Genomic DNA, 25,831 nt, shown 5'->3' with positions numbered 1-25,831 from the left:
TTATCGATTCTTCGTATTTGCGACAGACGAATAAGGTCTTGCAGAGGACGAGGTCCCCATATAACCATTAGACATGATAACGGCTTGTGAATTTGCGTAGCTGCTTCCCATACAAGAAGAGAGGGACCGTGGTTAAGAAAGTGAGACCTTCAATAAGCGTCATATACCCGGACATCTTATAAAAAAGTTAACTGTGGTGCCGTCAAACATATTTGAGTTTGCTTGATTTACCTTGATAAAACCATCTCTCTCAAGCCATGGAAAAACAGCAAAGCTGATACCGAATGCGAATGTGTTCTTGAACGCCGTCAACGAAGTTATCGCCTCGCCTGCCAGAGGTTTGTAGCTATCAACGACATAGCTCATCCCTACAGCGGGTACTAAGCACAAAATCCCATAGGTAATGGCAGTTCCTGCAATAGGAACCGACCAGTGGAGGTTTTTGCCAAGGCCTACACCCCATAACATTAGGCCAACGGGCCCGAGGATGAAGGCCGGGACCAATGTCCACAGTCGCATCTCTGGAGTAAACAAGCCTTTCTTCCGCTTCGCTATTGCCGCACTAATCCAGTCGCTTACTGGGCCACCGAAGAAGCAACCTGCTAATGCGCCAATGATTGTCTGCAAGGTATTCAGTACTGACACGGCCTAACAACATTTGAATTTTTTGGGTAATTTACCGCGGCGCTGATGTCTCCCACAGCCAAGGCGTTGAAGCCATATTGCTCCGGAAAATACACGGAATTCACGGTTTGTTGTAACACAACCCATCCGAGTGTCACGCCGTATGTGATTGCAGCCCAGAAAATACCGGGGTATAGAATGAGTTCGATTGGACGTTGCAAGAAGGCGCGAAGACTTCCTTCTCTAGTTTGCCAGTCGTTAGTCCCTGACCATGTCGTTTATGGATATGCATTTATGGTAGTAGTTACCGATTATATCCACCGAAGAGTTCCAGAGACTGGATCCAACTGTATTGACCTTGTTCGTGGGGAAGTACCTCAGGGCCTTCGCCAAGTTCAGATTCTGCCGACCTTTTGAAGTTCGTTTCTGGTTGGAATAGGACGGTAAGGGCGAAACAGATACCCGTGAGTATCGTGCACATCCACTGAACCCATCTCCAATTGTTACTTGACTTCATTACAAGTCCGGAAAATACGCCGCCAATGGAACTTCCGCCACCAATCATAAACCTGTGTTCAAATTAAATAAAGTGGTTTTTCATACAGGAAGTGCGGTCGAGGCCTACGTGTAGAATCCGATTTTTGTTCCTCTTTCATGAAGAAAGTAAAGATCAGCCACCTAGACGGCCGAGCTGTCAGTATGGAAAGATCGCCATTTCATATGTACTTAAAAACATACCACTGCTGGACCCAATGCTTCAGATGAGCTGGCCCCGAATCCTTGTATGATTCTCGCTCCTAATAGGGAGCCGTAAGACTTAGCCAGTGCACTCCATATAGCTTGTTTGATGTTAGATTTGTTATCAGAAGGGTCCGATAGAGCCTTACACGAGCCGAAGAAGATAGCTGACGACAGAATAATTATAGGCCGCTTACCGAACTTCACGGCAAATGGTATCCAAAAGAGGTTCTGAAAACGTCAGATCAATTAACCAGGTATATAATTTGCACGTACTCCCACACCAAGAGAAAGAATGTTCAGCGTAATGAGATATCCGGCTTGAGTCTGACTGATGTTGAACTCTTTGATAATTGAAACAAGGGCGGGCCCAATTGCTGCTGTGATATAATTTGAAAGGAAGACAAAGAAGGCAATACTTGTGAAAGCAAGATGCTTCCTCCAGGTACTCCATGTCTATCGTAGAATTAGAAAATGGGCTGTTTGAGTTCGGGTCATAAGAGTTACTACATACTAATGGGTCCTTCGGGTCGTTGGTAGGGCGAGGGATCAAGTTCCTTTGCATGACATGGCCGTGCGTATCGGCTGAAACATTCATCAGAGAGTAATCACATTGATAGAAAGCATGGACCGAGCATACTCTGAAATAGATTTGCTGCGTTGACAAGACCCTGTGCTGCCTCCAAAGGCTCAATTTTCTCGACGTGATGCTCCGATTCCCCATGACTGGTAACGTGTTTTATCTCCATGATTGCTTATTTTGTCGGTAGTACTACACTTGAAAACGTAAAGCTGGAAGCTCCACGTATCAATAGTTGAATGGTGATGCTTCAAGTACTGATTGATATTGCGCTTTTAGCACCCCTGCGTACCTTGTATAACCAGTATCCCGCATGACTCGAATTTCCCGACACCAACCCCATTCACCGGTCCGCTCGTCGAAATAGACTTTTATCTAATTTATGATTAATCTGAGTGCTATGCGGAGTGATAAATTTGCTGGCTCGTCAGGGTATGGCCAAAATGAGGTATTTCGTCAAAGCCATCACTGGACTAAACTTGATACGCACCGGATGCGATTGCTTAACTCTGGGTTGAGCGTGAAGCTGGTTCATGCCCATCTCACTACAGTGAAGCTTCTCAAAGTAGTAAGCTCTTAGTATATCGAAAATCCTCACCGTACGAAAAGCCTCTGAGCAATTTGAGTAGTCTTGCACAGTCTTATATAGCAAGACCATATTTCTGACACGAAGCGACTTATGGATCCTACGTCTAAACAGTGCATGGAAACAGCGTTCAAAAGGGATGAATACGTTGGAAGTGAGTTTATTTCGCTCGATATAGATATTTAAATAAGGTAGTGATCTTGCGACAACACCCCTCCCAATTCCATCGACAACCTGGGTGTCGTTCCTGCATCGTCCCGTAAGGCTCCGAGGGGGAAAATTTTACGATGTGTCCAAGAGTCCGTAAAAAACTGCGCGGGTTCTTGGAGAATCACTTATACCGTAAACTCGATGTCATCCAAGTACGTCGGAGTTGCTTTCAAGGTTTCCCCTCCTATATTGATTGGGTTTGACCCAATCAATACAAAAAGCATCCTCACCGGCTCTGTTCCAACATTCTTCCATGCATGAATCGTGCCCCTTTGGATTGCAATATCTCCCTGCTTCATCAGAGTTTCCGACCCGTCGTCCAAGACCATGTAAACTTCGCCGCTCAAAACCACACCCATATCTAGACTTATCGTTCGGTGCATGAATGCGCTGTATCCCGGCGGTGTGTCGACAATCCTGACCATGGCAGCGTTCTCCCCAATTAAGGGCAATGGTAGCCCAAAAGGATCCTTCCACTTTTCCTGGACGTCTGGAGGTAACTTATCGGATCGGTAGCAGTTTGTGAATGCCAGGGTGCCTATGAGGGCAGCAGTACCATTGATGGACGTTGTTTCAGCAGGAATTAACTGCATGTCGCTTTCCACGACCGATTTACCCAGTGCATTGTGGCCAGTGACGATTCGGCGAACTGGTGGGTACGACATGATTTCTAATGGATGAATCGAAATTCACGGAGTGTGTAAGTTATACTCTGATTGTAAAGATGTCCGCTTATGGATGGCAAGCAGATATATTAACTCTGTTTATGTTTTGGTTTTGCTAATCACTAGAATTTATAAACCATATTTTTAGCCTTTACGGACCATTTGGGGGATAATTGCAAATGAGTTTCTGTGGAGGTCGGGAAACAATCGGCATATCATCGGGAATACCTACATACCATCGGGAAACTAGACATCATTTTACGAAGGGCATTGTGCGGGAAATGTTTAGACTTTGGCAAAACATTGGAGTATGGGGTAGCTGTGGCTATCCTCCTTTCTATCGCCAGCCGAGGTGAGGATACATAGCAGTTTAGCGGGGTCCCTTTACCTGAAGTCCTTCCACCTTGGCTACCAATCTAATTGCCAGGGTCGATATTATAATAGAACCCAAGATGTGGAAGAAGTAGTAATACAGTATCAATTACGTAAGTCAGGATCTGCCTTTGCTATATGATCCTAGAAGGACACTGTGTTAAAAACCTCTGGTATCGTTTTACTGGCTGCTATAGTCACTACGAATTTTGCTACCTCTTGTCTTAGATAACATAAAAATTTGCAGCCATATCTCAGATCAGAAAGGCCCGTTTTAGTCAAGCTTAAGCCATTGACTTAAGAGACGCTTTATAGTTGTCATATTTAGCCTATGAGCTCTGATTCAGGGACTCAGTACACTGTACAGGCATATCAATTGATCCCATGGCAGACTGGGACGATCTTGCGAAGGGTTGGTAGCCAAGGAATAAGTTGGAATCCCTTTCAATTAAAACATATGGGAACGCCTGGCTATAGAGTTCTGCAAATGTTTATTGTGATGAATGGTGAATATGACAGAAGCTTCCCTTTCGCACAGTATTTGCCGGTTAGATCAATGGTTGTGTTGTTGCCATACTCACACTCATGGATTTAAAAATTTAATGCAAGTTGCTTGTTAATGACTTCTACAGGAGGAGGGCAAGGCTGCTCTTGAAACCATCCCAATACCACGACTCTCTTGTGTACAGCTGTTAGTCCCCCCAAAGCGAGAATGGGTCCTCTTGCCAATATCACCTGACAATAGAAGAGATGGATACAGGAACAGGAGAGACTCGGAGTAAGGAATGAGTTTAGGATCCAAACTCTAACAACATTGAAATAATTGAAGCAACTTTCTACATCATTCTGCTCTCGTGTTCCATCATATCAAATATCGGCTTCGCGCTGTACCGCCCAGTCTTCTCTGTACCAACAGCCTTGCAAGTAAAAGCCGCATCTTCATCACTTACTTTGACAGTTTCCTCACCTCGGCCACCTGAAGCTGCATCTGCCAGCAGCTGTACATGGCAGCCTTTCTCCAAACTCATAGACCACCAGACTGCTGCCTTGATGGTCTTACCGCACGTTAAGAGACCATGATTCTGAAGCAGGGCTTCCTTCTTTTGACCAAGGTCTCTTGAAATGGCAATGCCTTCATCGGCTGCAAGTACTATGCCACGAAACGCGGAATAGAGTGCGATGTCATTGTGAAATGCACATGCATCTTGAGTTATGATCTCAAGAGGTCTCTAAGGGAGCAAAAGGCGCGCCCATAGGTAGAATGGGCATGCGCCACACAATTGATCTCAGGACGGGCGGTGTGCACAGCATGATGGATCATGTAGGCTATTAATAATTTCAGATTTGGAGTTATCGTTACGCAATGGAGAGGAAGATAATATCTGCAGCGTTCAGAAGACGACATGGATCACCATCAACCACCTGTCCATCCTTATTGACGAGAATCAAGTCCGAGGCTTCTAGGAGCTGCCAGTCCACGCCAAATGGATTCACCCAGAACCTTGTCGGGTCAATTGAATCCTAGAACCTACTCTGATCAGTATCTTATGACACCACCCGTGCCTGCTACAATTTCGGCCGGCAGATGTATGTAATAATACAGAATGTATGATAGTTACAAATGAAAAGAGAGCTATAAAATACATTGAAGCTTTGGCGACGCACCATAAGTTACAGAATTGAACAGGACTTCAGAAAAAAGTAAAGAAGTGCGTACCCTCAAAGTGATGTGGCCAGCAACGCCCTCATCAAAGTCTAGTTTAGCAAATATCCTAAGTGCTAGAGCTAAACGTTTTTTTTTTGATATTGTCTCTCTTCATTCTTGTCCTGGAACGTGGGGTACTTTGGAAGACCGCCTCTAGAGATTTCTCTTGATCGGTCTGCAGTGGCGTGTTCTTGAGGTGCTATTGTGGCTTTGTCGGTTCATATAGAGAAGTAGATGCTGCAGAATCGACAATATCAGATGTAGACGGCTCCGAGTGGGGTGCCATAGTGAGATATAGGAATAAGAACAGTTAAAATAAGTTTTACGATATAGTTGGGTTAGATTAAAGTCGCGTGAGAGGTAGAATATGTAGCGTTGGGAAATAATGACATCCGAAGATGGCGATATCTTTCTTCCTAGGATTCTTTACCTAAGATTATTTGACAGTAAAATATCTGGAGAACCTTATATCGGTCTCGCAGAATTGGAGGGAGTTATTAAGATTTATCAAAACTTGAATGCCGTGGTAGTGAATTTACATCATTGCCTTCCAGACGAATCTCGGTTCGTCGATAGCCAGATCTGTTTTGCCGAGTATTATTTGCACCAATTTGATCGGTAATCATATATCTCTGTTCTCTGGAAAGAAGATTTCTTGTGGGTTGCCTATCCGGATTGTTCGGCCAATGGTTGCAGCAAACACATTACCTGTGGAAGTCGGGGAATCATCGGGAAACCCTTTAGTTAGGGCTTCAGGATTCAACCTCTGGTCACTATTATGACCAGTCGTTCCAAAGCACCTGAGTCAGGCCATGGAATAAATAGAACTCAGTTACAGTACGTCTAGGAAATGAGTCGTCACAAGAGCGGACGAGCAGAATATTTTGGGAGTTCACGATTCGTGTACTGTTGTACCCGTGTAGTATACGCGAAAATCATGAGCAAAATACACACCCCGTGGCCCCTGGAAATTCCAGACGACTCTCCGTTTTCTATGGCAAATATTCCCTTTGGAATATTTAGTACAAAGTCTAATGTACATTCTCTCCCAGCCAGGTTCTCGTAATAGAATATAAAGTTAACATCAACAACAAGACCGAACGCCGCGCTGGTGCTGCAATTGGCACTTTGGTCATTGATCTCTCCGTTCTCGAGACACACGGATTTTTTGCCGACTGTCTTTTAACCAAGTTCAACAATGTTTTTAACCAATCCACCCTGAATAATTTCGCTTCTCTGCCATTAGAGAATCGCTCGGCCATTCGAAAAAGGATTATCAACTTGCTGGACGATAGAACATCCGCCATCTTCAACAATCTTGCTATCAATTCCGAGGCAATTTTACGAATGAGCGACGCAACCTTGCATTTACCAATGCAAATAGGTGGATTTACGGACTTTATGTGTTCCAGGACCCACATAGATAATGTATTTGTATTCTTTCCATTGACTCTGTGGGTTATATTAACATGATTTTGTTAGAGTACTCAAATTGCAGGAAGATCGGCAAATCCGCAAACTTTTGCACAGCCTATGGCATACAATGGGCGAGCCTCGTCAATTGTAGTGAGCGGAACACCGATACACCGTCCCTGTGGAATGATTCCAGCTCCAGGTGGTCAAGGTCTAGTTTTTGGGCCGTGTGAGAAGATGGACTTCGAATTGGAGCTAGGATTCTTCGTCTCAAAACCGATTCCCTTTGGACATCGTATCAAGACCGCTGACGAGGCTCGAGAACATATTTTTGGATTTATTCTGCTCAACGACTGGTCTGCTAGAGATATACAACTCGCGGAGATGTTTCCATTAGGACCTTTTAATGGGAAAGGCTCTGGGACTAGCATTAGCCCATGGGTTGTGACACTTGACGCCTTGGAGGCTGCACGAACATGCACATTGGATGTTGGTGCCGCAACAGCGATGGCTAACTTGCCTCAGCATCTGAGGCACATGACAGATGATTATACCTGGGATATCTTAGTCGAATCGTCATTGAAACGTGTAGGCATTGACAAGACATTCAAGATAGGGCGCTCTAGTTTGCGAGATTCGTACTGGTCACCAGGACAGATGTTATCATATCACGCTTCGTCTGGATGCGGCTTTCGGACAGGAGATCTTCTTGGGACAGGTACTCTCTCCTCGCCCGGCCACTCTGTAGAAACGCCCTCTTTGGCGTGTCTACTTGAGCTGACGGAAGGCGGGACCAAGCCCTTTGTCTTTGGGGAAAATTCTCTGACATGGATAGAGGATGGAGATGAAGTCGTGTTTGAAGGATGGGCAATGACACGAGATGGTCACAGAATTGGTTTTGGCGAACTAAGAGGTACATTGTTACCCAGCCTACCTTAGAGCTGTACGTACTCTACACTGGCGACGCAATCCATGTTCTAAGAAAGAATACACCTTGTAAAATCTACAGACTTTATACGATATTTTTCCGAAAACATATACTTTTGATAGAGAAATATAGTAGATTTTCAAAGACATTACTATATGTAGTAATAATAGCAGTACCATTGAATAAGACACATATTTCCTAATAAGGAAAGAACATGTTAAAATATTCTTACAAAATATCTTCATTTTTCATACAGTTTATTAAATGGAACATCTTTTCACGAGATATCATATGCATTTCGTAAAATTTATATTGTTATGACGCGTTTTGATACAAAAACCGTATTCCTACTGTTTGCATTTTTGAACTCGCCTTGAATACGAAACCACATTTCCAACTATTGACAGTAACCTCAGCTGCGTCTTGCGACAACATTATTATTCCATAGGATTAAAGTTCCCGTCGAAGCAATTTACCACTAGACTAAAAGGTGTGAATACGCTAATTACATCTTGGATAATAGCTCATATTTCCGATATTTCCTCTCCCATAACAGCGAGGAGCTTGGCTCTAACCCTTTCAATAGAAATTGCCTTTGATCGCTCCATTATTGCCTTTGCTGAATCTCTGAGACGGCTACCAACAGCCTTCCAGTCAGCGTGCACAAAAGCCCCCTTTTGCTTTACGATTTCCCCATCAATTAGAACAGTATCGATATCCGATCCGTTGGCGTACAAAACCAACCCATCGATAGGATTATGAAGAGGGGTCAACCGGAGCGAGTCACAAGATGTGATGAGGATATCGGCTCGTTTCCCAACTGTGATGCTGCCAATAATATGCTCAAGCCCCATTGCCTCAGCACCTCCCAGTGTTGCTAACCGGAGGACGTCTTCGCAACTGTTCCCCACCGATAGCGGTGGACCGGAGCTTTCCTGGTTTCGAAGGTGCCTTTGCGATTGAAGAGCTAAACGCATCTGCTGGAACATATCGGCAGGATTGTTACAGACGACGTCACAACCGAGGCTCGCATGGCAGTCCATTTTGTGTGCGCGAAAACAGACAGGCTGGCCCATGCCCATCTGAAGTTCTGTGTCGGGAGTAGAAGAGATGGCAGAACCCGCTTCACGGAGAGACTCTATCTCGTCATCTGCCAGCGCTGAACCGTGACTGAATAGCAGGTCCGGACCAAGTAGATTTTCCTTTGCCATGGAACGTACGAGATAGAGACCTTTGTTGAGATAGCCCATCGATATATGGCCAGTGATAATTGCAGCACCCAGAGAGCGACCAAACTTGACCTCGTCAAGGGTTACCGGAAGAGGAAATCGTTCCATCTCCGCTGGAGCAAAGCCGAATCTCAACAAGTCGGTCTTCTCATTTGAAGGGAAGTGCTCTCTTCTGACCCGTGCAGCATCTGCTTCTCGCCAGCCTGGATTCGCACTGTCATCTATGGCAGTCCCTTCACAACGACCCTCGTGAAGCGGGTTCTGATAAAGTCCATAGCAGAAGACACCACGGATTTTTGCATCTTTGAGGCCTTTGACAACTGCGTCGGAATGGGCAGGCGAGTTGATGATGTGGCAGTGATCCACGAGGCATGTAATCCCCGAGTTGATAGACTCGAGAGCACCGCAGTAGTTTCCCATATATGCATCCTCTGGCGTATAGCACGAGCCATAGACATTGCGGACCTTGACGAAGTAATCAAAAAGCGTATCATTTGAGGTTATTGTGCGCAATTGCGTCTGCCAGGTATGTCGATGCGTGTCGACGAAGCCAGGAGAAACGATGCAATTGGTGGCGTCAATCACAGAGACTTCGTCGCCAGTTACGATGTTCGGCCCTATTTTGGCGATCTTCGAGCCTTCAATTAGAACGTCGCAGTTTTCAACGACTCCTATGGAAGGGTCCATTGATACCACAGTCCCATTACGAATGAGATATGTCCTGGCCATGGCGAATGCAATGTTGTGAATAAAACCTTAACTTGCAAGTTGTGAGATCTGCGATAGTTTGTATCCAGATCTGTCGTTTTACATAACTAAATGTACAAGGATGAACTTATGTCCACGCTATATATACAGGATATTCAGCATAAGGGCCTATCGCTTTTGCCCTTGACCATCATTTGCAGCCTAGATATTGAGGGGAAAGCGTTCATCGGGAATTATGTAAGATATATCCCGACTCAATCGCCGCATTTATCGGTATTTTGAGGGGTTCAGCCGCACCATACAGCTGAGAATAAGGCCATCTTTCCAGGTTTGGCTAGGCTCAAAACCTTCAAGAATTCTAATTGCTAAGGATAATAAATACTAATTTTAGGTAAAGGGTGGACAACAATAGGCGCATTTTGATAAGATTAATTGGTCAGCCACAAGCTGAAACATGTGACTCGAGGCTTTTTGCTGACGTGTCCGACACCCGGCATTGCTGCAACCTTAATCGGACAATGTTGAACTTTGAAGCTTTTTGGACGCGCCTCTCACTGTGCCAAGACTTGCTCTATAGAGACTGAGCTAGACGACAGACTTGATGGGGAAAACATCGTGGGCGAGTCTTCCACGAAAAGACCAGCTTTTCTTACTTTTTCTTTGCCGATTGTTTGATTTCATGCAAATCGCTACTTTCCAGACTGTCTGCTATTATCAATTGAAATCCTTCGACTTGACATTACCAGAGACGACGCTATCATGGCAAACTGGCATTGCAATTGGCGCTTTCACCGCAGCTCAGATTTGTACGTCGGTTCTATGGGGATCATGCGCGGACAAAGACTGGTGCGGTAGAAAGCCAGTGTTGCTGATAGGTTTATTTGGGACGGCAATATCCTGTTTGGGGTCGGCTTTTGCCCAGTCATTCTACCAGATGGTATTATTTAGGGTAATTGGTGGCCTTCTCAATGGTACAGTTGGGATTGTGTGAGTATCACATGCACGAATGTAGTTCTTTGTAAATTGACAGTAATCTCAGCCGTACGATGCTGTCTGAGGTTATTGTGGAAAAACGGTCAGTTGTGTCACCGACACTTAAGTCATGCATTTCTTGACAAGACTAATCTCAAATAGGTTCCAATCCCGAGCCTTCTCGTTACTCTCCTTGTCTTTCAATGTTGCTTCATTCTTAGGACCACGTAAGTGATGAAAGTTAATAAAACAGCTGGTATATTCTAATGTCAATAGTCGTGGCCGGTGCTCTGTCCGGCCCTCCAGAGGTTGACCCAACTTTGCAAAACTCAGAGTCTCGCTGGCTCCAGCGATATCCTTATGCGTTACCCTCACTAGTTAGTGCAGGCACAATGTTTGTACTTGGAGTCGTCGTGCTCAACTTCACTGAAGAGGTTGGTTACTTAAATTACTATTCTCTTGAATCCTAACTTGTAGCAATCAAAACTGCCCTCTTAAGCTAATCAGCAACTTTGTATAGACAGCAAAACACCTGCAACCTACGGGAAGTATGAGGGCAAAAATACAGAGTTTGATACGTGGGTTTGGCTGGCAACTAGGAAAGCCATCAGGCCAAGAATATAGTCCCCTGATGCAGGAAGCTTCGGATGATATTGCAGATGCCACAGAATTTAGGGAAATTAATTCCCCTATTTCTGAGGACCCGAGTTCCTCAAATCGCCAGCCACAACGAAAGCCACAGCAAAAGTCAGTAAGTATTTGGACGTTTAGTTTTATTATGACTCTTTTATCTCAGGCTATATTTGATTTCCACATGGGGTAAGTATATATCTAAATTCTCACCTGTATCGTTTAGCAAAATTAACAACGTTTAATAGAGCGTTTACTGCCCTTTGGCCGCTATTTTTATCCAGTCCTCGCACTCAAATATCAGATGGGGGATCCGAAACCCACGCTGGTGGTGGCCTCGGTATGCCGATTATGGGTGTCGGTGTGGCAGCAAGTATTCTAGGAGCCATTGGCATGGTAATCCAAATATTCGTATATCCTCGCATACACGACTTGATGGGCACTGTCAAAAGCTATCGCTACTTTAGTCTGCTATTCCCCATAGCATATTTCGCCTTCCCGTTCATTCGAGCCATCCGTATTGAAACTGGAATTTGGATAGCTATTATTTTTATCCTCTTTATACACGTTACAGGCCGCGTGTTTGTTATTCCAGCCACCTTGATGGTGCTTAATAACAGTGCACCGCATCCTATGTTGTTAGGGAAGGTACATGGAATAGGCCAGACAACATCAGCTGCTTTCCGTACCTTGGGTCCTTTTTTCGCTGGGTATCTGTATGAATTCGGGCTGCGGGTAGACTCTGTGATAATTCCATGGTGGATTATTGCTGGGCTAGGAATTATGGGGTCTGCGGCGGCACAATTTGTGAGGGATGGTGCCGTGCCTGTGGCTGTTGTTGTTGATCATGAGGAATAAGCTAGATGGCATTTGTGCTATATATATAAGTATCTAGCGCTTATACTGATTTTCTGTAGATAAAATAGCAAGGAGTAAATATTCGGACATAGGTTTCAATATTTAAGCTGGATATCATCCTACGGTACGTATAAGAACTCAAAAACAGGCCATCCAAAATGGCCCGATTCACTTTGTCAAAATAGTCTAATTTAGAACATTACACTTGTAGAAAAAAGACTAGAATAAGACGGACGCAACAACTATAGTCTAATTCGAGCATATGTTTAGAATTTGCCGTCTAAGAATTTAGAACAAGACCGAACTCACTTTGATGAAACTGTGGGAATCGATAGAAACAGGAGGGAGGTAGTAATTATGGACTATAAAGTGACCAAAAAGCGGAATCCAAGTGCGCACCTAGAAGACCTGAACCCAGTCCCTGATGGTGTCTGGCGCCACAACTTGGATTTAAAATGGGGTACGACCTGTCTTAACAGACCTGACGAGGCCTGCATCGGCAAGCTTCTCAACCAAATCAAAGAGCATATAATCACAGCCACGACGAACCATCATGTTGATGCTGACGGGGTATTGTTCCGTCACCATTGTGACAGGCGATTCATACGGGACTTGGCCCAGAGGAATGGTGTAGTCGGCGCACCTAGACGGGTAGTTGTTAATGGGTTGTGATCTCCCACTCAAGAAGGAAGATAAAAATCAAGGAGTACGTTTACTTACGCAAAGGAGGGGCAGATATTTGCACAGGAGATGGCAGCTCCCGAAGGTACCACAGCCAAGAAGCTTGCATTAGCGTTCTGATTCAGGTCCTGCTCGCGGAAACTAGGCAGGCCCTCAGTTCCGATATCACAAATCATCATGGACTCTGAGCATGATTCGGGCGTTTCAAAGAGCAAGTTCTCTTCGAACCAGCTCACTGCTGCAGCCTTCACTCGCAGAGCGTTGTCGAAATCAGACTGGTTTATGGGGTTGCGGGCGTAGCTCGTCCAGATGGTGCGCCACACCGGGTCAACAGGGGGGAATCGGCCGTCGAAGAGGGCTGCCCAGGCCGTCAAAAGCGGAGTAACAACATCGATATGTTGGGTCCAGTTGGAGAGGTCAGTAGTCGAGTTACCCATAACATCCCAGTTTGTTCTATTTGCGGCCGTCTCCGCCGAGAACATGCTCGCGTTGGAGACGGTGGCCGTAAAGTTGAACTTGTCAATGGTCATGTTGAACATCTGGGTCATGTTGGCAAGTAGGTTCTCTAGAATCACTTGGGCTGCGGGGTTGGCGAGTGGCAGATACTCTTGGGGGTAGAGAATGCGCTTTGGAAAACCTGAGTCCACCTTAACATCCAGAGGTGGAAGACCAGTGATTGACGTATCCTGATGCAAGCTGGTATCACCATACCAGATCTTCGCAAATCGAGCCCACTGGTAGGGGTCTCGTGAGAAAACCCCCGCGGTATCCTGTGACCAGCTCAGAGGAATAGCTCCCTCAAGCGAGATCATCCCCTGGCTCGGCCGGTTGCCGAAAGTGCCGGACACCGCAGCAGGGCGACGCATAGAGGATCCAGTATCGGACCCAATGGCATTATCAAGCCAGTCGTACGCCGCAATTGAGCAGCCGCCTCCGGAAGACGACGCTGAGCAGGTCAAATAGCCGTCACCGCGAGGATTGAAAGGGTAGTGCTCATCAATCCAGTCCCACGGATTGGCGCCAGAGGCAAACTGGGCCAACTTGAATTTCCCGACCAGTACGGCTCCAACATCGATGAGGCGTTGAATGGCAGGAGCGGTTGCATTAGCGACAGGGGTAACGCGGATCCAAGCTTGACTTCCTCCAGAGGTCTGGAGGCCCTTCATGTCGTAGAGATCTTTGATGGCAACTCTGGTTCCGGCCAGGGGTCGCGAGTCGCGCCAGAAGTGAATGCGGCTGGGGACGGGAATCATGGGATCCCACCACTGCGCATCCATCACGTTCAACGCCGTGAAGGAGCCGGTGCCGTCGTTGGACGGGTAGGCACCAGCGATGAAGTCACGGTATTCGTCGCGATATAGGCGGTAGGTCTCGAGAAAACGAACAGACTTTCCGACTCTTGTAGCAGTGTAAGGTCCGGATGGAAGTTCGTTCTCGGAGACACCTTGCAGCATGATCGCGGCTATCTCTGTGTGGAAGACGTTGGAGTCTAGGTAGAATTGGTCCACATTGAGGCTGCGAATATACTTCAGGGCCGACTGGTCGAGCTTGGTGTTCTTGATTGTTGAAGACAGGTAGAGAGAGCCCAGGAAGTCCCCAGAGAAGACATCATCTCCCGCGAGGTAGTCGTTGATGGTCGTCTGCAGGTACTCATCTGAAACGGTGCTTTGGTTGGCAACGATGACTGTGATCGGGACCAGGCTAACCTTGTCTCCGTCGGGATGGGATGCTTTCAGAACAGTTTTAGGGTATTTGGCGTTGGCGAAGTAGGTGATATTCCCCAACTCGTATACTACTCCGCCCTCTGCGGTCTTCTCCCGCGGTTCTAGTATGCTACGTCTGGTAGGAGTCGCCGAGACCAATGAGCCTAGGAGAAGGCCCACGGTAGTGAACCAGGCACCGAAGTTCCATTTCATCTTCAGGCACAAGAGGTGATCGATGATCACGCACGTGCAAGTCTTTCTTTAGGGGATTGATCGACTCAACGGACAGGACGTGCTTTATAGTTTTTTCAGGTCTTTCCCCCATGCCTACGGAAATATACTGGAATATAATCAACGACTTCCCAATCGACTGTTGCTCCGATCTCGTCGCACGTCCAAGTACCTCCAGGATCCAGGAGGTATCCACTCAAACAGAAAATGGGACCGACTTGGTTGATTCAGGACAGGACTACTAGAGATTTGCCAAAGAGTTATACTTCATATACCGACGGATTTCCCTATCAGAGTCGCTGCCTGGATCCCAGTTAGTTACACTTCCACTTGTGTCATATTTTCTAGTGGTTATCCTGATAGCCTAGTGGTGACTTTGGCACGCTTATCAGCCAGCGACCCACGTAGGCTGTTATCTTATCTGGCCAAGCATAGATTCATTATTGCGCCAAGGCCGGAGCGTTCCTATCGCCATCCTTACCAGCGGGAAACCCAGTGTTGTTCCTGGTCGTTGTAGAGAGGAGTCTCTATAAGTTATAAGATCTCGAAAATCAACCAAATGATTCTTCTGTTCACCACTTTATCTGGTCCTTAAGTGGAAGCATTGAGTTTTCACCGACTCATTATCTTATTTAAATCCTGTAGCCTAGTAAAGCCTGGCATCATCACAATCATTAATGATGTTCGCGGAGTTAAGATGCTATATCCGCAGTTAACCGGGACTGCCGTCTCCTAATGTTTGAGAGTAGAATCAGGTAAAACAGCAACGCAAAAGCCGGTATCGGAAACTCTGTGTTGACTTGTAGCGAAGTCCTCAGTCCAAGATGTCTGTAATCTATCGCTCTAATATCTTGGTAACGGTAACTTGATGATATCAAAGAGAATAAAACACATCAAGGTCAGCCCATCGTTGTGGGTGAACAGAGAAGTTTGAGAAGTTCTTCGTCCATTAAGAAACAAGGCTTCGTAGATGAAGACCTTCAATTTTATCATTCAATTTCTCAAATAGGTATGCAAGGGGTCCAAACACTGATGCTTCTGGCGGTAATAGGAACCGAAGCTTGAGTAACATACCGAGGAATTTAACATGGTAGCCGAGGCAATTTCTTAGAACTTGTTATGAAGTTGAAAATATCAACGATAATCTTCCTTTAGGTATCGGAACAACCAAAACGGGTAACACCAGCTCCTGTAGTGGCCGCACCGATTGGGCGCGGACTACATTACCTAACACAGCAGCTGCAACATGCCGCTTTCAACAGCGCCATCCTATTCGTAGATGCGCTTCTTGAGCTCGTGCTCTAGACGCGTTCTACTAGAACTAGGGTCCAGTTTTGGCTTCTCATTTAATATCGGTCATTCGATATATTTCAATACTGCCATGGCTCTCTCCTCGCGCTCTTGCTCTGGCCCTGGGGTTAATGACACAGTTTGCTTTCTCTTGGGCCTTGTGATGACTTTTCCTAACAGGCTACATCATGCGTGAACCTCCAGCGCGCGAAAATCTCACTATCCTGACCTGGCTGGGAATGGGGGAGGGTTGCCAAGTTCCTTGGCTGAGCGTCGGCGGCAAAGTCCCACGTCTAGCCTCATACTGTATCCCGTGAGACGCGTAACTCTGGTCATAAACGGTTGCCAAGAACTCGGACTAAAGCTCAAATGGGGGAGAATGGCTGGAAACCGCCCGTTTTCTACATTGAACGTCGCAAGTATAGAGTCACGTGTGACGGATCCGTACGAGGGCATGCAGAAGTCATTATAGGGCTAGGACCTTGCATTTGAGATTGGTTAACGATTAGTCTTTGGGATAGCATTGGCTGAAAGCTGGATAAAAGTGTTATTAAGTCCATCTATTGCATCAAAGCAGCCCGTGTACAAAAAAGAAAAAATAGTCTACCGTCCGACCACAAAGCAATCAAAACATTGGCAAAACATCTCCTCTTCATCCTTGTTCTCTCAATGCTCCGTAGTATCCAACCTCTTGAAGCATTCCTCGATCGCCGTAACAAGCTTTTTGCCCAGGGCACTGTCCCAGGTCAAAGAACCACCCTTATTCACTTTGTTGCTGCTCAGATACTGGCCGTTGGTTTCCCAGCCTGCGGCGGCAGCATTCACAAGAGCACTGCCGCCCATCTCGGCTGGGCGAGCATGGAAAACGAATTTGATAAAACGTGCAGCAGGTATCTCGCGAGTGAGACTACTGTGGCAGAGGCTAGGGTTTGGCACATTAATGATGACCGGGTATTTCTCTTCAGGCTTGTCGATAGCATTGACGCCGCTGCTCGGGCCGGAGCGTTTCTGCCGATATACCAGGTCGCGCACCATTAGTAGAACTAGAAGCTTAGACGTCGGGTATTGAGCGCGAAAGCGAGAAGCATCGTTCTTGCAATTGGCAGTAATAGCTTCGAGCATCTTGGCTGCCGACTCGTGCTGCTCTGGGAACTTGGCCAGTAGATGTGTATCTGAGCCAACAATGCTTAAGTGTGGAGGGCGCGGTTCGGGGTCCCCGGGCACTGGGCCAGCAGCTGCTGTTCGTTCGAGAAGAGGAAGAAGGCGTGAGGCCATCAAGTATGTGCTGAGAACATTGACGGTAAGAATGCTCTCGTAGCCCTCTGGCTCGGAAAACTTGACAGTGTTTATGCCGGCATTGCAGAGAAGAACATCAAGCCGGTCCAATTCACGATTAGCCCTTTGAACAAATCCGACGACTGAATCAAAGCTACTCAGGTCCACCTCCCACACAGCAATGCTTGACTCCGGTGCCGACATCTCTGCAAGGATCTCCTTGCGAGCCTCCTCGCCAGCAGTCGTATTGCGTACCCCCAATATGAGACGCGTACATCCCAGTCGGGAGATGTGCCGAGCGGCCTCTTTGCCCAACCCAACGTTTGAGCCGGTGATGATGACAGTCTTGTGCGCGAATGAGGCCGTGGGCTTTGGTACCGATTGGAAGTATTGCTCGTAAATTAAGCCTCGGAGGAATTCCAAGGTGCTCATACTGAGGAACTGTCGGTTTCAGAATTCGGAAATCGAGAAAGAATTGAGGTAGAGAGTTCTGGGCCAATACATGAGGAGCAGGATCTTGAACCATACAAGACTCAAAAGATCTGGCACGACTCAAGAGATAGCCTCTCTATATATACACAGCCCTCTCCTTCCACCCCTTTTGATGCGGAATTTTCATCCTATTTCCGAGACAAAAAGGGCGCCTGCCATATTTCTTGTCGAATCGTTTCGCTTGAGGTTCTTCTTAGGTGCGCATAGTTAAGCGGTAGCAATCTAGTCTGGGAAGCGCTAGTCCGCTTTGGGGTATATTCGCGCCGTGAGGCTCGTCACTGCTTACAATTCTTTTCATCCGTGAAGTGCCGCACCATTCTCCTGAAAGCTGCAATCAAACCCGGATTATACTAATAGCCCTGTCATGGGGAAAGCCGAATGAAGAGTGAATGAAGGATGATATTCGGAGATAGGAGCCATCGTGACGCGATGCGTGTAAACATACCCCGCGCTACTATCTAAGCTAGCCCTGGCACGCCGCATAGGTGTGAAATGGAATGAACAGAACGACTTCATCAAACAGCAAGACTTCTAGGGACACGGGCCAAACTCCATTGGCCCCGTCGTCACTCATCATGCGCTTCTCGGGAAGTGGCTGTCAGCCGTGCAGGCACGCTCGAAAGAAGGTTAGAAAGTCCCAGAGAAGGCATAGCATATTGGTGACTCGCTTATCAATTACAGTGCGATAAGACCAAACCGATCTGCCTGCGATGCGTGAGAAACGGGAGGACATGCTATGGTTATCGACAGGCCTTTTCCGTCATGCATGACGAGAACATTTATGCAAGTCGACACCAAAAGCGACCCCAAGGACCCCGAGCAAACGCAAAATCTGCGGCCAGCCTCACCAGTACTTCCTTGTCCCGTGACCTGCACTCAGAGGCGGTAGCTTACTTCATTCATTGTCATCTGGACCCGACAACTAGCAAGCTGCTTAGGATAGGGCCCCCAACAGAGGCCTTGCTGTCAAACTGGAATTCCAGTCCAGTGCTGGAGCTTGCCGCGTCGTCGACTGCTCTAGCACTTTTCTCAAGGACCAAAAAGTACTCGCCTGCGGCAAAATTAGCATTTGATAGCTACCAGAAGTCTCTGATAGCTCTACGAACGGCTCTCTCCGATCCAGAACACATTGATATCGACGCATGTTTGCTAGCAGTCTGCTTGTTGGGACGATATGAAGACGCAGTCTTCACTTTTGACCAGAACATCGGCATACCATTTGAAGAAAGTATGCAGAATCGAAAGCATCTCACCGGCGCTATTGCCTTACTGGAGTACTGGGTGAACTATCCTAGTGGCACCAAAGTACCAACCGACGCCATCAAATATGCCAGACGGACTCTGAGGAAAGCAGCAACCTTTGGCCATATTGATCTCCCTGACTGGCTGAGTGATGGAGACTTGTTCGGCGAGCAAGGACTTATTCAGGACTTGGATCGCATACTTTTTCGAGTCATCAACGTCCGTAGCCAGCTCATGCCCTTTTCAAAATGGCAGTTTGGATCGCAGCGGATTTGTCTTGAGAGTATGTCAACTCTCCGGACGATCCAACAAGAACTAAGCGCAATCGACACGGCACTGGTTGAATGTAGAGCTGGACGTGCAGATATTTCGGCTTGCACACAGCATACGTTGGCAGCCCATCGCGTCTACTCCAAACACCATTTCTTGCAATCCCGTGTGTACAGCCACCAGAGTTATGCGAAAGCCGCATATTGTGCCCATTACTACGGGTACAGAATACTGGTTAACCATTTGCTCATATGTACCCTCAGACTACTGGCAAAATATTCGCCTTTCAAGCCACGCAACCCTTTAGTTGAGTGTCAGCGTACCATTAACTATCTGGCTGGGGAGTTGATATCAATCATGCCCTTCGGCCTCGATAGATTCAAAATATCGGATTATCCTGGCTTATTTGGCGACCATATTACCATCAAGTCAGACGAGGATAGGAGACTTTATGTGGCAGAGCTTATGGCTTTTCCTCTGCTCATTACTTCCATATCTGACAGTATCGGGTTAGAGTATACTGACTGGTTCAGATCCCAACTGGCAGATACAGGGCGTCTCCTCGGCTATGGAGTCATGGAATCAGTCACAAGCAGCTCTTGGCCAATACATAAATATTCAAGAGGGAGTTCAAGGTGATATCTTAGACGTCGTGATGCAATTCCAAGCACGAAACTCTTCTTGTGGACAATGTTGATTAGCACTGCGGCAGGTATACGCAGGCAGGAATGCAGAAAGACCAGTTACAGAACAATGAATGGTGGAGGATGATGACGGAGTGAAATTATATAACAGAGGGAAAAGAAGTTCAAGAATTCAAAAGTGAGGCAGGTAAAGAGAGGTCGTTGTATATTCGTGGCAGGGATATATCTTTTGAGCTCTGCAAAAAGTGCTTTAATGACATTTATATCTGGTCAATAAGGCGGCGAGTATAATAGCTTTAGTTCGGCATCGAAGCATGACTGTTCGATTTAATCCTAGTGATGTAACGCCACACTACCCATAATTAGTACTAATTTTTGTTCGGGTTACCTATCACCTCCATCCTCGCGACATGAAACGCCCTGTGTGATGAAACAACCCTCAGGTACCTAACTCACGATTTTCAGCAACTTCATTCCAAACTTGCCCACCAAAAATAAATTTACATAATTTTGATACAGTTCTTCAGTCGATCCTCTTTTTCCAAGCAAAAGTTACAAATCATAGGCGTGGTTGATTACAACCTGGCGCTGAGTTGCTGACTGGCACAAAATCCGCTCAACACTATCTTTGACGCCAAGATTACCTTAACAAACACCCGGAATGCATGATAAGTGCTCTGCAGATACTTGGATGTAAAAACACGTTTCCAATAAGCCTTGTTACTCTTATGGTTATGTACCTTGTCCTTGTAATTATCGCCTTTTTCCTGATTAGCTCGCTATTATCTACATCTTATTATTTTTGAAGAGCATATAGTATTACTATAATGTTAATGAATTTAACAAAAAATTATTAATAGCAACATTGCTAATTTAGTAGGTGGGCATATAGTATATATTTCAAAGAAGATAAACTTTTCTTTGAACAGAAGACAAAGACACTCCAGCGAATAAATCCAAAGAGGATTCGGGAATATACAACATATATATACTTCCATACCAGGCTTTCAATTATGTAGATCCTTTAAACTTAATAGAAAGTAAACTAGCTTGTAATCTATTATTTGTTTATAATTGGCCTAACAGCTGAATTATAATCTCAAGTGCTGTCATTCGCCGTCATTTGCTAGGGGCCCCCACCATAAAGAATACACTTTCTATGTTCAGATGTCTTTGTCAGATATGGGCTGTATATATGGCTGTCATCACCCTTATAATTAATATACAACAACTATATATTTGTGTATTCAGAATGCATTAGATTGTTGGATCATTATATTCTCTGACTGCTAACACAAGGCATATCAAGTTAATAATTCGGAACGGTGTCAATTGATGTATTGATGAACACAACATCTTCTCGACCTTAACGGGAACAATCACTGTCAATTGATATATATAGAATCCTTAAGCCTTTCACCGAACAGATAACGTCATCATGAAACTCGCTCTACTTTTGATACTACTGGCCACTACGGCATTTTCATCCCCTTTTATACATCGGCCCTCTCAAGCAACACCAAGTCCTACTGTTGAGGTCGAAAAGTTAACGGATGTAATAAAGAGGAACAGGGAAACCGCGCAACCAATCACAACGGCTTCGACGTCCATCTCATCTCGAGAACCATGCGCTTCAAGCAACTGCGGCAATTTATGCACTTCAATAAGTAGAAAGCCTTTTGGCAGCTCTAAAGTGGCAGTAGAACCTACGTCTGCGGGTTGCGTCTATATACCAACTCTCAAAGGCTCTGTTTTCACTACTTTGAACGTCTTCGAGGGCTCCCTAGTTGCTTTTCCAACGTCGACAGTGTCTGTTCCCACCATCCGTGGCCGGGGTTTGCCTATCTCCCTAGTGATTCCAAGTAATAAGACACTACTCGACAATTCCCCGGCGAAACGAGAACTTCGAGGTGTGAACCAGTCCCTCGTTAGTACATACGACAATTCTCTGGCGAAACGAGCATTTCCAACCATCCCCAACAACGACGTTGGTGCGTACCTTCGCTCAGTTCAACCCAATTTCCTCACAGTTGTCTCACCGACGACGGACGGGGATTTTTTTAATTTCGACGAGGAGCATGTCGGTACTGCAGGTGTTCAAAATCTGTATGGATGTACCGCTGTGTTTATAGCGTCTTCGTTAGGGGTATATATCTCACATATATACGAAAGACCGGTCTTTATCAACAATGTAAATAATAGACGTTATGAAACCGACGACGAATCCTTTTGGGGTATGAGCTACAGAGAAATTTTTGAAGGCTCGCCTGGGGCATATTCTGTCGCTGACCTCATTGGCACTGACGAGAAACCAGGTAAATTGCATCCTAGTCATGAACCTGTCGTCTATGTTATCACTCCACTTAGCGATCAGTGGGATAGGATTTTCGATGATGTGACAACAACACTTAGATATGAAAGACATGCCAATCAACTTGCTCAGGGGTTGATAAATTCCATCTACAATAATGGTGAGCCAGATGGCATGGGACCTGCCATGGTTATAGGATATACACGTTACACTCGAACTGAGGTTTCAATGAATTCCGGAGGCTATGAAGGTAAAGTCGTTCTGGAGGTTGATCCTATGAATCACGTCGAGGAGCAACCTGATGGGACGAAGCGTCAAATGGGCTCATATCGGATTTTTGTACAGGATAGGGTGGTTTTGGAGAAGAACTTCCAGAATTCTCACAAGACTCCCACCCCATGCCGTAGCCCTACGCCTACGCCTACTCCGATATCTGAAACAGACTGCGATGAATAGTTATAGCCAATCATCATCTGGCAGTGCTTCAGTAGAAAATATTTACGAGATATTAGATGAAATGAGATTAAATCGTATGGAGAAAAGATTGAAGTAACGTATCAAGTAACAATTGACTGTTGGACCAACAGACTTATCATGCCTCCGAACATGTATAGTATCGATACATATAAGGCATCAAGATCAAGTGCACGCGTCCCTCTGCATATATGATTGATTTATTCATATTGCGCTATAATGAAGCGTTACAAAAGGTACTATCTGCGTTTATAAAGCCCGCTTCCCGCGCATCTAAATATGGGCCTCAACTTGCTATATTCAAATACTAGGGGGGATAAAAGAGGAGAAATAGAAGTATAAATGTTTATGCGCTTTTTCCAAGAGTACTCAGGAGCGTAGCTTGTTTCAGCTGAAAACACGTCAACGAGCCGATGTATGCATGCTTTACCTGTCTCTGCAGGACTGGCTACAAAGGAAGCATTGAAGATCATATCTAATCTGATACAGGCCTTAGAGGTAGGTTTGTGTATCCTATTCTAGAGACAGTGCTGCTAGCCTCGTCACAGATCCCAGTCTCTCAAGAGTGCCTAACCCGGTGCAATCTCACTTTAGAGGCTGCCACTGGGGACTGCGGAGCTGTGTTCAACTATGGAAGCTGCTTGGTAGTGCCATAAAAATGCTCAACATTATTCTGGAGGAGGTGCAGCAAAGGAATGAGTCTAGGAATATTTAGACTTTCTCCGTGTATCCCTAATGGAGCTAAAAGGTAGACTCTCATAACTGTCATGGCATATGGACACATGGTTTTCGTTGTGGTAGATATCAGATTCCCTAGCTGTGTTTTTGATATTGATGTCAATTCGATTTATTCAACTTTTATGATACCCTCCTCTTGTGCAATCAATGGAAAATAGTTCTGCAAGCTATTATTTATAAGAAATAATTGAGATAATTACTTGCGACACTTAATTTAATTGATACCTAGTAAAAGGAAATGCCGTAGATCTGCCAATATTTTAACACACTTGATATGAAAGTATTCTAGAATTAATTCGGTATGGACTGTCATGGATTATCAGGGATTATGATATACGAAGTCCTAAATGAAAAAAGTAGAAAATAAAAATAAAACTGTAATTCAATGGCATTGATAGGTTGAACAACAGCAAGCCAGGTGTTCGGGGTCAAAAAGCCGTGAGAAGTAGTGTCACGGAGTCTTTTTTGGGTCGATGGATATTTCGTGCAATTTGATCAGCGAAATCACGAGTCATCCATCTCAAGGAGAGCCTCAAGATGCGAGTTAACCCCCTCCCGGCGACATGAAACTGCTGTGTAAAGAGCGGGTATTGTTGACTCATGCACTAGTCAGCCTAGGCAGCCATCGGCTAAGTCAGCCTCTTGAGTATAAGCTTCTGGGGTATTTTTAAAAATTTTATATCTTTTGAAGTGCTTTTAGAATTATGCACAGTCAAAAAATATAAAGACAGCAAGACACCTCGAATGAACCTCAAAAATTATCATTAATCATGCTGATCGACATCCCTTCGGGCTTTCTGCCCCCCGAAGCTCCCCACAATGTGAAGAGCGAGATCATCGATTTCATGAGTACAGACCCAGCTATTCCCGAGTACGAAGACTCGTTCGCTGCCATAATCGATAATTTTATGACTGAAGACGAATGCAATGAACTTCTGGCATTGGCTGTTACACCATCGTCAGATAACCCAAATATCTCCTCAACAGAGGATGGGCCATGGGAGCGCGCGATGATCAATACAGGCAATGAAGAACAAGCCATGGCCACCGAATTTCGCAATTGTGGGCGCATGATTTTTGAATCTCCAGAATTAGCAGACAGGCTATTGACACGACTCATGCCATTTTTCAAGCAATGGGAGATGACAAACCTCCGAGGTCAGCTCAATGTAACGGGTCTCAGTGGTAGAAAGAATGAGTATACTCTTTCGCGACTGAATGAACAACTACGGTTTTTAAAGTATGTTGGAGGAGAATATTTTCGTCCACATTATGATGGCGAGTATCGAACTCCAGATGGGAGTGAGGTATCATTTTTCACGATTCACCTGTATTTGAATGGAGAAGGCGAGGATGGGCAGGATCTGAAGGAGGTTTTGAAACGGAAGGAACTGGAGGACAAAAATGAAGTGTTTAAAATAGCAGCTGGAGAAGAAAATGGCAAGGGAAAGTTGCTTGGCGGTGCGACGAGTTTTATGGGGTCATGGGTAAATAACGACAAGGCCGTTAGGGTTTGGCCAAAGACAGGACGAGTGTTGGTTTTTCAACAGTCTGACTTGCTGCATAGCGGCGATTCGGTATATAGTGGGACGAAGTTTACTGTTAGGACAGATGTCATGTATAAGAAAACTCCATGGAGCCAGACGTAGGTAGAACACTCTGATCTGGATAGCGTGATTGGAGAAATAATCTCAAAAACACACTTCACACCCCGTACCTACGCACTCTCTACTGTGTAGTCTGGCCACCAGCGAATCTTAGGAATTATATATTTCCATTTTTATTTATTAATTTTAACAATTTTACTGTTCGGCTTCGAGCAAAAGTCATTCTCCCTATTTAGAAACTAGCATCCCGAAGCATGGCAAGGCATGATCCTCTACTCCCTAAGCCGCAAGCCGTATTCACTTCTCACTTCTCACTTCTCACTTCTAAACGTCGAAACTGTGATAAAACAGTCCTACGAGAAATAGTAACCTTTTAACAAATTTATAATATTTATTATTATTAGTATCAATACTACGAATCAAATTGACGACCATGCGCACGCTTAAGCTCATGAAAGCTGGAATCCCTAGAGTGGATAAAAAACAAATATTACACCTTTCTGGAGCTATTTGACAAAGGAAGATTTGTTTTCTGTCGTAATGGTGGGGGTGTCTGCAATAATTCAAATTAAAAGGCAGAGCATTATTCCATCTCTTCCGTCCTATTGGCCCAGCCCAGCCACGAGATCATTCTGTTCGTTCCTCAGTCTCGTTC

At 45.5% G+C, this 25,831-nt stretch overlaps 11 protein-coding genes across 11 annotated transcripts; 5 read left to right on the top strand and 6 right to left on the bottom strand.

The window, feature by feature from the left end:
• Positions 1-67: 67 nt before the first annotated feature.
• On the bottom strand, positions 68-1,927 carry BGW36DRAFT_305891 (major facilitator superfamily domain-containing protein; the record flags this gene model as incomplete). The annotated part of the gene is made up of 9 exons (XM_046212105.1): positions 68-175; positions 232-621; positions 681-867; positions 933-1,193; positions 1,250-1,302; positions 1,363-1,463; positions 1,512-1,593; positions 1,639-1,818; positions 1,877-1,927. 9 exons carry the CDS (start codon positions 1,925-1,927, stop codon positions 68-70), a joined length of 1,413 nt encoding a protein of 470 aa, XP_046066994.1.
• A 936-nt stretch (positions 1,928-2,863) lies between these two features.
• Positions 2,864-3,403, bottom strand: BGW36DRAFT_364357 (cupin domain-containing protein; the record flags this gene model as incomplete). The annotated part of the gene is made up of 1 exon (XM_046214550.1): positions 2,864-3,403. The coding sequence occupies one exon, from the start codon at positions 3,401-3,403 to the stop codon at positions 2,864-2,866; it is 540 nt and encodes a 179-aa protein (XP_046066993.1).
• Positions 3,404-4,611: 1,208 nt separating this feature from the next.
• On the bottom strand, positions 4,612-5,766 carry BGW36DRAFT_401145 (class II aldolase/adducin N-terminal; the record flags this gene model as incomplete). The annotated part of the gene is made up of 5 exons (XM_046218714.1): positions 4,612-5,004; positions 5,052-5,101; positions 5,176-5,296; positions 5,493-5,589; positions 5,747-5,766. 5 exons carry the CDS (start codon positions 5,764-5,766, stop codon positions 4,612-4,614), a joined length of 681 nt encoding a protein of 226 aa, XP_046066992.1.
• A 651-nt stretch (positions 5,767-6,417) lies between these two features.
• On the top strand, positions 6,418-7,832 carry BGW36DRAFT_305944 (putative 2-hydroxyhepta-2,4-diene-1,7-dioate isomerase; the record flags this gene model as incomplete). Its single annotated transcript, XM_046212107.1, has 3 exons — positions 6,418-6,516; positions 6,576-6,908; positions 6,963-7,832. 3 exons carry the CDS (start codon positions 6,418-6,420, stop codon positions 7,830-7,832), a joined length of 1,302 nt encoding a protein of 433 aa, XP_046066991.1.
• A 513-nt stretch (positions 7,833-8,345) lies between these two features.
• On the bottom strand, positions 8,346-9,779 carry BGW36DRAFT_306301 (uncharacterized protein; the record flags this gene model as incomplete). Its single annotated transcript, XM_046212136.1, has 2 exons — positions 8,346-8,686; positions 8,843-9,779. 2 exons carry the CDS (start codon positions 9,777-9,779, stop codon positions 8,346-8,348), a joined length of 1,278 nt encoding a protein of 425 aa, XP_046066990.1.
• Positions 9,780-10,139: 360 nt separating this feature from the next.
• Positions 10,140-12,303, top strand: BGW36DRAFT_389331 (major facilitator superfamily domain-containing protein). The gene is made up of 6 exons (XM_046217335.1): positions 10,140-10,745; positions 10,798-10,833; positions 10,893-10,957; positions 11,007-11,164; positions 11,251-11,549; positions 11,609-12,303. Exons 1-6 carry the CDS (start codon positions 10,360-10,362, stop codon positions 12,216-12,218), a joined length of 1,554 nt encoding a protein of 517 aa, XP_046066989.1. The 5' UTR covers positions 10,140-10,359; the 3' UTR covers positions 12,219-12,303.
• Positions 12,304-12,658: 355 nt separating this feature from the next.
• On the bottom strand, positions 12,659-14,815 carry BGW36DRAFT_440120 (amidase family protein; the record flags this gene model as incomplete). Its single annotated transcript, XM_046221522.1, has 3 exons — positions 12,659-12,861; positions 12,939-14,703; positions 14,737-14,815. 3 exons carry the CDS (start codon positions 14,813-14,815, stop codon positions 12,669-12,671), a joined length of 2,037 nt encoding a protein of 678 aa, XP_046066988.1. The 3' UTR covers positions 12,659-12,668.
• A 1,818-nt stretch (positions 14,816-16,633) lies between these two features.
• On the bottom strand, positions 16,634-18,058 carry BGW36DRAFT_389329 (uncharacterized protein). Its single transcript, XM_046217334.1, has one exon. It carries the CDS (start codon positions 17,828-17,830, stop codon positions 16,790-16,792), a length of 1,041 nt encoding a protein of 346 aa, XP_046066987.1. The 5' UTR covers positions 17,831-18,058; the 3' UTR covers positions 16,634-16,789.
• Positions 18,059-18,201: 143 nt separating this feature from the next.
• On the top strand, positions 18,202-20,363 carry BGW36DRAFT_411571 (uncharacterized protein). The gene is made up of 2 exons (XM_046219175.1): positions 18,202-18,516; positions 18,572-20,363. The coding sequence occupies exons 1-2, from the start codon at positions 18,388-18,390 to the stop codon at positions 20,039-20,041; spliced, it is 1,599 nt and encodes a 532-aa protein (XP_046066986.1). The 5' UTR covers positions 18,202-18,387; the 3' UTR covers positions 20,042-20,363.
• A 1,121-nt stretch (positions 20,364-21,484) lies between these two features.
• Positions 21,485-22,813, top strand: BGW36DRAFT_364350 (uncharacterized protein; the record flags this gene model as incomplete). Its single annotated transcript, XM_046214549.1, has 1 exon — positions 21,485-22,813. The coding sequence occupies one exon, from the start codon at positions 21,485-21,487 to the stop codon at positions 22,811-22,813; it is 1,329 nt and encodes a 442-aa protein (XP_046066985.1).
• Positions 22,814-24,264: 1,451 nt separating this feature from the next.
• BGW36DRAFT_389327 (uncharacterized protein) lies at positions 24,265-25,271 on the top strand. Its single transcript, XM_046217333.1, has one exon. It carries the CDS (start codon positions 24,340-24,342, stop codon positions 25,216-25,218), a length of 879 nt encoding a protein of 292 aa, XP_046066984.1. The 5' UTR covers positions 24,265-24,339; the 3' UTR covers positions 25,219-25,271.
• The last annotated feature ends 560 nt before the right edge of the window (positions 25,272-25,831 follow it).

The sequence above is a fragment of the Talaromyces proteolyticus genome (genome assembly GCF_021365285.1).
Source record: "Talaromyces proteolyticus strain PMI_201 chromosome Unknown BGW36scaffold_13, whole genome shotgun sequence".
Classification (NCBI taxonomy): Eukaryota; Fungi; Ascomycota; class Eurotiomycetes; order Eurotiales; family Trichocomaceae; genus Talaromyces; species Talaromyces proteolyticus.
This window is presented reverse-complemented; position numbering and strand designations above follow the sequence as displayed.